General features: G+C 43.2%; 1 protein-coding gene across 1 annotated transcript; it reads left to right on the forward strand.

Annotated features, from left to right (window-relative positions):
* Window positions 1-803: 803 nt before the first annotated feature.
* LOC139306656 (SLIT and NTRK-like protein 5) lies at window positions 804-3425 on the forward strand. The gene has a single exon (XM_070930566.1). The coding sequence runs from the start codon at window positions 804-806 to the stop codon at window positions 3423-3425; it is 2622 nt and encodes an 873-aa protein (XP_070786667.1).
* The last annotated feature ends 8174 nt before the right edge of the window (window positions 3426-11599 follow it).

Consider the following 11599-nt stretch of genomic DNA (forward strand, 5'->3'; position numbering starts at 1 on the left):
TGTTGTTTGGACGGAGGTGGAGGGAAGGGACCGACAGTTTCCCCACTGTTACCAAGTCATCGGGTATGCGGGGTGAGTGAGAAATCTTCGTGGTTAGGAGATAGGAGTTGCATGTTGGAGGTTTTGGTGTCAGTTTGGGGGGTGAGGGGGGGGGGGGGGGGGGGGGGTTGAGTCGTAACAAGGTGCCACAGCATCCATCGCACAAAGCGATGTGGCTTGAGATATTTTGACAGTGAGCCTCTTCTTTTTTTTTTTTTTTTTTTTTTTTTTTTACGTGTGCAGAAATCCTCAAGGGATTGAATTAGTAAATGACCAGATCTATCAGTCGGTGGATGGCGAAGGTTTTTTTTTTTTTTTCCCTCCCTCCCAAGATGGATTGGAATTCAGGCGAGCTATCAAAAATGCGCAGTGGCCATCCACCGCGGGTAGTTGTGTTATCAACTTGATTACATATTATCCTTTAAGTATGCGTTTATTAAAGATTCATCCAGGTCGCTGCTTTTCTGACACCCTCAAAAGCAAAATGATGCTGACATAACACATCTGCATAACGAACAAACATTAATAGGCCTACTTGTCTTTGCCTGTGTGTGTGTGTGTGTGTGTGTTTGTTGTGAATGTCTAATACTTGTTCCTAAGGGGGTCGGCTCTTTTTAGGAGTCGATGACTATATATGCATTTTGTGTCACATATGTGTTTTCCATGTTATATAAAACAGACCCCGTCCTTTTCTTTTCCTCCTTAGATGACACCTCATACTGGTACCGCACTTGAGTGAGCTGGGGCATCCTCTCCCAGGAAAAATGCATATCTGGATCCTAAAAATAATCCTTCTGATTGCATCATCTCTGAGCCTGGTCGAGATGTATGACAATTATGGGGAGATCTGTCGAAACCTGTGCACATGCGAGGAGAAGGAAGGGATCCTGACGGTGAGCTGCGAGAACCGAGGGATCATCAGACTGACGGAGGTCAGCCCGGTTCATTTCTCCATGTACCACCTCCTGCTGACAGGGAACCTCCTGAAGAAGCTGTCAGTCAATGACTTCATCAATTACACCGGGGTGACCATCCTGCACTTGGGGAACAATGATATCTCTGAGGTAGAGTCAGGTGCCTTCAACGGACTCCAGGGATTAAAAAGGTTGCACCTGAATAACAACAAGATTGAAGTTCTGAGGGATGACACCTTTGCAGGACTGGAGAGTTTGGAATACCTACAGATTGATTATAATTACATCACCAATATAGAGCCCAACGCCTTGAGCAAACTACACCAACTGACAGTGATGATTTTGAACGACAACCTGCTCTCCGCCATGCCCCCGAATATCTTCCGGAATGTTCCCCTTACGCACTTAGACCTGAGGGGGAACCGGTTAAAAGTGTTCCCCTACATCGGCCTTCTGGAGCACATGGACAAAGTTGTGGAATTACAACTAGAGGAGAATCCGTGGAATTGCTCCTGCGAGCTCATTTCTCTGAAGGCTTGGCTGGAGAGTATAGCCTATACGGCTCTGGTGGGAGAAGTGGTGTGCGAGACGCCGTTCAGGCTCCACGGTAGGGACCTGGACGAGGTGTCCAAGCAGGAACTCTGCCCAAGAAGACCCCTAGAAGACACGGTCAGGCCTGCACCCCCTAGCAGCACCAGTGGATATTACCAGACCACACCTGCTACTGTCACAGCCTCCGCCACCTCCTCAGGTGTTTTAAGGTCCTCTTCTAGGCCTACCAAGGGCACACGCCACTCTAACAGAACTAGGTTAAAGCCCACTTCCCGACCAGGCGGTAACCCTTACAACTATGGCCCCATCATTGCTTTTCAGACCAAATCTCCTGTGCCTTTGGACTGTCCCACTGCCTGCACGTGTAACCTGCAGATATCTGAAATCGGGCTAAATGTCAACTGTCAAGAGAGAAAGATTGAAAGCATTTCAGCTCTAAAACCCAAGCCATACAATCCTAAAAAGATGTATCTCACTGGAAATTACATCCCTGTGGTACGAAGATCAGATTTTGTCGATGCCACTGGATTGGATTTGCTTCACTTGGGAAACAACAGGATAAGTCTGATCCACGACCGGGCTTTTGGGGATTTAACCAACCTGCGTAGGCTGTATTTAAATGGTAATCTCATGGACAGGCTTACAGGAGAAATGTTTTTTGGTTTGCAGAACTTGCAGTATCTTTATTTAGAATACAACAAAATCAAGGAGGTTGATGCGGGCACTTTCCGCTACCTCTCTAATCTCCAGCTGCTTTTCCTCAACAATAACCTCCTGAAAACCTTACCTGTGGGCATCTTTTCCAGCCTCTCCCTGTCTAGGCTTAATCTGCGCAACAACCATTTCCAAAACCTGCCTGTGAGTGGTGTTTTAGATCAGCTGAAGCTGCTGGTGCAGATAGATCTGTTTGAAAACCCCTGGGACTGCTCCTGCGACATAGTGGGGATGAAGATATGGCTGGAGCAGCTCAGTGCAGGCACTGTGGTTAACGAGGTCGTGTGTGAGACGCCCAAACGCCACACAGGAATGGACCTGCGCTCCATCCAGTCGGAGCAGCTCTGCCCAGACTACTCTGATGCTTACGTCTCGCCGACTCCCCCTACAGATGAGCCCATGGACGACCGGGTCGTCACCACAGTCGCCCCGCAGAAGTTCAACACCCCCAGCAGCACTGTCCCCCTCTCTGTCCTCATCCTCAGCCTCCTGCTTGTTTTCATCATGTCTGTCTTCGTGGCCGCAGGGCTCTTTGTAGTAGTGATGAAAAAGCGCAAAAAGTCACAGAGTGACCGCACTAGCACCAACAATTCAGACGTCAGCTCTTTTAACTTGCAGTACAGCCTCTACAGCAACCGCTCTGGCCCCAAAGTTAAGGCCCCGGCTGGTCACGTCTATGAGTATATCCCCCACCCCATGGGCCATATGTGCAAAAACCCCATTTACAGATCACGAGAAGGGAACACAGTGGAGGATTACCGCGATCTCCATGAGCTCAAGGTCACGTACAGGAGTGCCCCGGACGAGGAGAGGGATGGCACGATGAGGAGCCCTACGTACAGTGTTAGCACCATTGAGCCACGCGAAAACCCCTCCCCTGTGCAGGATGCAGACCATTTCTTCAGAGGCATCCTTGAGCCCGATAAGCAGCCACCCCATCAGTCCATGGCATCCATTCCAGCAGGTGCCAATTTAGAGTACAAGTACACAGGGCCCGTGTCGTACACGTACAACCCAAATTTTGATGTCAGACGTCAGTTCTTGCACCCAGAGAGGATAAGAGAAACAGTGCTCTATGGCACAGCACCCAGTACTGTTTATGTTGAGCCCAACAGGAATGAGTATTTGGAGCTAAAAGCTAAACTGCAGTCTGAGCCCGATTACCTCGAAGTTCTTGAGAAACAGACCACCTTTAGCCAGTTCTGAGCAACAGAATCATTAAATTAATGAAGCATTTTCTCTCTTGACCCTTCTTGAAACAGTGGCTCAGCTTATAGGGTGCCTTGGCACAAAACAAACAAAGCAAAAGCGAAGGAGTTGAAACGGGGTGTGCCGAACAATCTTCTTCTTATTTCTGAAACATGACATTACAGGAATGGATACAACTTTCTGAAACATGGATGAACAAAATTGCTCTACTTAACTGATGATGCAAAATCTATTTTTCTATGGTGAAGATCGAAATAACACACAAAATGTAAGTGTACAGGTAAATCTTACCCAACTTCATTTTCAGGAATATAACCATACATAAGGTATATTGTGAATCCGAAAAGAAATGTTTATAAAAATCACTCCTGGACAAAAACACTGTACAGCAGATCATCAAAACTGTGTAGGACTATTTTCTGCTGTAGTCTGTAAGTAAGTATTTATTGATATAATCTGCCATGTCTTTTCAAAACTTTTGATTCTACATCAATATTACCTGTGTCATCATACTCCATGATCCTCTGGAAAGGCTTATGTTTGTAGTTTCATTTACTGTAGCTCTGCATTGTAAAAGTGGCTTTTTTTGAAAGTGGCACACCCCCAATGTTCAAAAAAGACTGCGTCATTTGAAGAAGATGAGAAAAAAAAAGTGTCTTTGTATGCTTTCTGCACTTTTTGGAATTGGAAGGCAAGTTAGCCTTCACTGAGCTCTCATAAAGGAGATTATTATATTAAAAATGAATATGGGTATTCATTCTTAATATGTGGAATTGATATGGTATCAAAACAAAATTCATAAATAATATTTGAAGTATTAATTATGTTGTGTAATACTGATATTTTAATCAATGTAACACCTATTTTTATACAAGCGTTCGCAGATTCTCTATCCCTTATCAATTTGATTTGTTTTGATTGCTTTGCACTTATTGCACTATATTGACCAAACTATGTTATTGTCATCAAATAAACATGATGTCAGGTTCATATAATGTGCTTATGAGGAAGCTGGTTGGTGATGACATGATGGAGGCCATTTGGGTTTGGTCCAACATCCGATTTTCACATTCTGACGGAGAATGAAATCAAGAATTATGGAATTGAGCTTGAAAAGGGTGTTTTAGTGCTAAAAGTTATTTTATTTTGTAATGAAATGACAATACGTCAGATGATGAGAATTGACTACGTTGTGGACTCAGTCAAAGGAGATAAAGATACAGTATATATGCCTCACTCAAAGGGGCTGCTGTGAGTGTCTCAGTGAGGATTAGAATCAATGGGCTTCAATCAATGAGCATTATCTGCGACTGTCCCCTTTGCAATTACACCATGACCACAGCATCCACATCGCCGCCTGGCAAGCGATGAGCTGGTCATTTTTAGAAATCTGACAAAGTCAGTGTGTACAAACCTTGACACTGATTAAGACGAACAGCTGCTGCATTAAGGGTTCGGTGTCTCAACCATTTCTAATCTTTTTTTGAATTGGTTTGTTTCATAAGTGAACATCTTTTAGATATCTTTCTTTACTTAAAAAAAAAAAAAAAGAATATGAAGGAAATATGTTGAAAATGCTGCTTGTTTTTTTTTTTTATCTTCTAAGTGCTTGTTTTGATTTTTGTTAAAGTCCAACTGAAATCACATTCAGTCATCCCTTTTTTTGTAGTCACAAATAATGTCGACGTGTTTTTTTAAATGTGTTGTTAATATTTTCTTTATTATTAAACTGAAGAAAAAAAGGGGGAAACATCAGAAATGCTCCTTTCCGTCTCAGCTGGCTGGAGGGGCGTGTCGGTGTCTATGTTTGATTGACAGCAGCTGTCAGGCTGCCAAAGTGCTGGTGTTACGCCCTAGGGAAGGAGAGACAAAGTAAACAAACTTGTGCTGTAGCCTACATGTCACGGGCAGACAGCGTGTTGTTAGACACCAGCATCTAACTGAGCAGCTATCCAGCCTGCAAACTGACATTAGCGGTGTCACTTTTTCCCGGTTTCATCGCTCGCTCAACAAGCTATGGTGCAGGACGAGACGTTCAGTCTGCGGCTCTTGTGTTGTGTAGCAGGCTGCTGTCTGGCTCATCGCAGAACTGTGATGTCACTGCTTAATGCAAGATCTGATTGGCTGTATCGAAATAAGGTCTCCATGTACGTAGACGGATAGCAGAACGGTATTCCGTGGAATTCATGCAAAACTAGTAATAACTATGAAATATAACTTATTCCCTTTTTTCTCAAAAGAGCACACAGGACGAGCAATTAATTTCAGTTGGACTTTAAATTACTCCTCACTTGACCCACTTAAATCCAATATGCAAAGTAGGTCTATAAAAATGCAAAGGATGCACTGTGCCACCATTTTCAGTGTGCGGTTGGCGTCACCATTTAGGAAATCAGTGTTCCCAAACTGAGACAGGCTGGAGAGGAGGCAAAAAAAAACAAACCCTGGCCATGTCAGACACCATAATCTGTCCCTTATTTCCTCGTTCAGAAGGAATTATCTGGATTATTGTGAATTTATAATTAGGGCTACATATGACTACTGCAAGTACTCCTCTGTTTGCAAAGATTTGCTAAAATACGTGTATTTTTCAGCAGCTTTCACCTCATGTCAGTGAGGTGCCAGCTGCCTTTTCTCAATGACAAAAAAGAAAAGAAAAAGAAAATGAAACCCGGGCCTGCTCAGGGTCCTTCTTTTGTTGGATCTTTTCAGCGAGGCCCAGAATGAGAACAGAAGGCACCATTTGGGAGATGAGGAGTCCTGGAACCGAGTGTAACTGTGGATGTGTCATACATGTAGCGGGGGATGTGAATCATAGCCAAGAAGTGTGCACAGTCCGGCCAGCATCGGGAGGCCTATGGGATGGCACTATGTTGACAGGTTTTGACATGAATTTTCATTTATTTTTCTGATGTCAATATGGAAAAATGTTAATAGTTTACTAACGCGCAACAGGAAAGGATCCTAACCAACTTGATAAGTGCAATCTGCTGTTTGTTTGTTTTTAATATCCCAGAATATTGTATTTTTCAGGATGATTTGTCTAAGTTCACAGACATCTAGAGGGGGAAAAAATGATTGAGCACAATTACATAATCACTGAATCATGCATTCCAAATGGGCTTGTTATTACTTTATCTGTGTGTATGTACGTCTCTCCCACCCAAACTCCCAGAGTGGAGGTTTATCACTGATATGACCCAGCACCCTGTCCTAGAGTGATGGGTGCATAACGGACCTCACTGCAGGAGGATATAGTGTGTGTGTGTGTGTGTGTGTGTGCAGAGAGAGAGAGGCTTGCCAGTTGAAATAATGCTTTTAATCAGCCAATGGGCTCTTTAGGTCTTAACACGAACGGAAGCATCAAGGAAGGGCAAAGAGTTTATTATACCTTGCTGGATTATTCCATTTATAGCCTTTCAGAAGCCCTCTGTGACTATGTAGCTCTCTTATGTTCACCCAGTCAGTTATGATGCTAGATTGCAATTGCTATGCAGTCTATTCAAGAGCCCCCCCCCCCCCCCCCCCCCCCCCATAAAAAAACAAAAAAAACAAAACAAACTAAAAGCGGTGAGATTTCTGCAGGGGTCAACATCTATATGAGTTGAAATATCTTGGCATGTGTTACCTCATGCTGCACCAAATCCCCCCCCCCCCCCCCATATTTATGGCTTAACCTATTGTGAAGAATCTGACGTGGGGGTGATGCAACGCGAGGCGTGATGTCTGTGCAGATGGAGCTGTCACAGAGGCCTCACTCTTTGCCCCATACAGCAAGGAAAGTTCAGAAGGCAGCGTCTTAAGCTCACTAGCTCTGAGCTCAGAAATGGAGATGGAGGGTGGGGGAGACAGTGATGGACGGTTTTGTGTTCCAATATTCTCTTACACTTTCTGCTTTGGAGCCATTTGGGAGTTAATCACTGTGGAATGAAACCGGTCCAAGCTGCATGAAGTGTTGGCTCAACGCTCGGCTATTTTCAGTACGCCGACTTTAACTCGGAGGCAACTATTTTCCAACAGTGTGCTGAAAATATCAGGCTAATTAAACGTTTTCCTGGATTTGATTTAGCGAGTTATTAGCTAAAAAAGAAATGTGTTTCATCGCTTATCAGATGGTGTTGGCAGAAGTTGGTGTTTATGGTAAATAAAATCAGCTTGATGCTACACATGCGCAGGGTCGGATGAAGATGCTGAGAGGCTCCCGAGCCAAAAAATAAGCTGCGGGCCCCCATATACAAACTGCTGCTCCCACTCTGTGTATTGCGTATGTATCCTGGTGCCTTTAAATCCCCATCAGGTATAGCTGGAATACCAACTGCTCATTTAGCTTGTGGTAATTTGTTTCAAGAACTTTATTTGGGAGTATGCACCATGTAGGGATCACGTAAACTGAAATATTTAAGGTAGTCAATTTGATTTTACAAGCCCTGTGCAAGACATTAAAACAAGACATCAGATTAGAAATGATGGGGCCACCTTAAGGCCTTTATCTTTTCAGTTGCACATTACCAAACACATTGGCAGTCCATTAAATGACCACAAAGCAATTGCCAAACACAAAGGGTTAGATTCTGGCGTGCATCATTTATTTATTTACACTATCTGAACTCTCCTGATGGGACAACCATCTCCCTTTTCTAACCTGTACACTTTATTCCCCACATTTGGACCGGACCCCCCAACATGCCAACAATATGCGCGAATGATAATTAGGCTAATATGTGTCCGCCTCCCTGTATGCTGAGACGGATAGAGGGGGTGGACGTGTTCCATATGCTCGAGCGTTGCCTCACCTACCCTCGTCCTCAGCGCAGCCTTGCTGCCTGCCTGCCTGCCACCCAGTCTCCATGATGATGTGAGCAATTGAGTTCAAGGAGATCTGGGTAATTGAGAGGGCAGGGATGGCATCTGACAGGCACCGATGGCTCCAATGATTACTTTAATCAGAGTGGTTAATGGAATTCCTTCAGGCATGTAGAAATGCTCAAATGTTCATCAGCACTCAACCAATTTTTACCCCCACCACCAACACCTTCTCTCTTGCCCCATGTTGCCATAATTACTGATCAGTTTTCTTTCCTTTTTATGCTCTCAGTCTCTGTGTAACACTGAGCATCCAGTGATGTGTTTGCTTGACTCATCTCGTGTAAATCCAAAGAGTGGCTCACTACATGAGGACATTGTTTTATGTTCGGGATGCATTATGCATGAAGTGTTTTTAATATGAAATGTCATGGCAAACCTGTTAACACATAAAGGGACAGTCAAGGACTCAATCACAGTAAAAATGCGTATAAAATTGAGCACATGCTCACATGAATAGAAAGCACAATAGGTTTCCGGTCAGGACTAAGAAAAGACAGAGATGTTGAGCTTTTATTTATCCAGGAACATGATTAATTATCATCTTAGTGGTTCTTTATTCCCAATATCTGTTCCATCATTAGTTCCCCAACTTTACTATTCATTATCAACTGTGAACTAGTCAGCCTCTCCCTTAAGATTCCCACTGTCCGGCCTGTGCTGAATTAACTTCAAGGAACAATCCACTGCATTTAAAAAGCGCAGTCTGGATCCAGACTCTCATGCCATCTGCCGAATAAACATGCCTACTCCGGCTGGCTGGCTTTTCTTCGGTTTATTTAATTGGTCTGAGGACATTTTTCCCCTCTTGTGATACACATATTGACAGGATGCGACAACTAAATGAGATTTCGAATTGATTTGTGGGTTGTTTTTTTTTTTTTCTTATCTGGAAATTGTCTGGGTCTATCTTGTTTGTAAAGAGTGATGAAAGCATTTCCTTTTGGGTGTGTTATGGTCAAATCTGAATTTTTCTATGGCCCTGTGCTTATTATGTACATCAAGAGTAATCACATGTAAGCTAAATAGCATTATCAGAAACATTGAATCTAGTTTATCATTATTCTCACTTGTTTGGGTTGTTTTTATTAACAAAATATGATAATCACCAGATTATGAGAAAGATCATTTTGACATTTGTTTTGATGTGTATTTTTTATAATCTTCCATCATTTGATCCGAAAACATAATACAAAACCGTTCCGCTTGCATTTAAATACGGTATTATGTGCACCACTAAATATAGCACATGTAATTATGTTATCCTGCTGTTAGCATTAGAGAGGGGTTTTTATAGGTAATGAAGGTAATAGAAATGGTAATGGCAATTCTGATTACAAAATGGATACCAATTATTCTGTGAGCTTGTGCCTGTCACACATACAATACTTACAGTGCTGTGTACTGTTTCCATGGTATGTAAAGAATCAAAGGATAAGTTGACATGTGTGCATGTGGTTGGATCCGCACCAGGAGATACATGTGATCAAAGCTTTTAAAGAGGTATCTTTATGTCAGTGCACATGGAGGGAGAGAGACGGGGAGATGCTACAGTATGTTGTTTCATGTTTTATTTAGTCTTTTTTTTTGTTGTCAGGGTTTTGCTTTCTGTCTGTAGCACACTTGCCTGTCCCCCCCCCCCGCTTCCTCTGCCCCGTTCTCCTTTTCTGCTCCCACTGGGCAGCCTGGTTGTATTCATCAGGCCTCCCCGTTTTGTTTGTTTGTTTATGGCGACTGCACCCGTTGATCCGGAGCCGCAGTAACCCTGTCGTTTGATAAATGGCAACCATAGCATTACTGACTCCCCAGCCGAGCCTGGTGATGCCCGGGCCAAAAAAACAAAAAAAACAACAAGTTGATGTATGGCTTCCTTCAGAGTGTCAAGTCATTTAACTAGAGCCCATCCATGCAGAGTGCTTCTATGTATGTCTGTGTGTGTGCTTGGAATCCTGCCCTTGTCCTGCCCCGCCTCATGTGCGTCATCAGACTGAATGAGACATAATAGGTTTGCATGAGAAATGCATGTTTTGCAGGTTATTATATATATATATATATATATATATATATATATGTTTTGTAAGGCTACATTAGAAGTGACAGCTGTGGAAAAAAGGGTCAGGAATGCCACTGACAAACGGGCGAGGAAGATATTCTCTCCAGTTTGGAGGTTGCTTGAGATGTTTCAGATATTAAAGAGGCATTCTAGAGATTTGTTATAGCATTTCCTCAACGTTGGGGGGCCTTGCAAGAGACAGATTTCTATGAGAATGGTCAAATTGAGGAAGAGATATCTCAAATTTCTGTCCCTAACATCAGTCAGGCTCCAAAAAGACTGGATCCTACACTTCCCATAATGCAACTCGATTACATCTTTCATATTTCTTTCTTCCATATCACTCCATGCTACCAGTTGATGCCGGCTTCCTTTTGTAGTCAAAGTCAGTGGAGTGCTTGTTTAAGTCAGCCCTAGTTGTGTCTAGTTATATAAATGGAATTTAAGATGTTAAATCACATTTTTAGTATATGTGCTGTTCTGTAATTTCCACCCTGTAATCACCTTCTTTAAAGCTGCTTTCATGCCTTTCTCCTACAAACACACTGCATACCTCCTCCCCCTGGGCGACTTGTGTACCACACGCTCTTTGAATGACTTCATGCTGTCCAATGGCATTTTAATGCACTTGTTGGTGTGTATCACATATTGTTTGCCCTCCAGGTTCACCGATTTCTCCTCGAAAAGAAAATGTGTTTACTTAGTATGAGTTTGGTTTCGCAATTAGGCGCTCTATTGTTATTGGCGAAATTGGTCTCTGTAGAGTGTATGTGTGTATGTTTCTGAGACTGATTGTTTGAAAGAGCTAGATAAGGCTCGTACGTGGGTGGCTTGCGCACGTCTTTCCATCTTTTCAGCGCGCACACACACACGCCTCGCGCATACACTTTAACAGGTTTCTGATTTACTGTAAAATTCCACTCGTTAGCTCTCTGTCTTTATTCTTCTCTCTCTCTCTCTCTCTCTCTCTCTGTATCTCCGGCTCCCTTTCTCTCCTGTCCCCATTTTGTTTCTATCACTGTGGCTTTCAAAGCGTGGTGAGGAGTCTGCAGAAACTGGGGCCTTGCTAAAGGAATTAGACTGCGCGCTGGGAGATCGCTCAGATAATGAAATGGTGGGAGGTAGAAAAACTCATTTTCCCACTTGTGTGAGAGAGAGACATACTAATGTGGCTATTGAAAATAGCACTGAATAGTACTGACAAGAAAAAAAAAAAGACTTTTCCAAAATCCAACAGTGTTATTTGATTTCAGCT

This window comes from Enoplosus armatus, chromosome 24 (genome assembly GCF_043641665.1).
Source record: "Enoplosus armatus isolate fEnoArm2 chromosome 24, fEnoArm2.hap1, whole genome shotgun sequence".
NCBI classification, from domain to species: Eukaryota; Metazoa; Chordata; class Actinopteri; order Centrarchiformes; family Enoplosidae; genus Enoplosus; species Enoplosus armatus.

Excerpts from the sequence above, each read along its gene's own strand:
- LOC139306656 (XM_070930566.1), top strand. The coding sequence starts at position 804 with ATGCATATCTGGATCCTAAAAATAATCCTTCTGATTGCATCATCTCTG.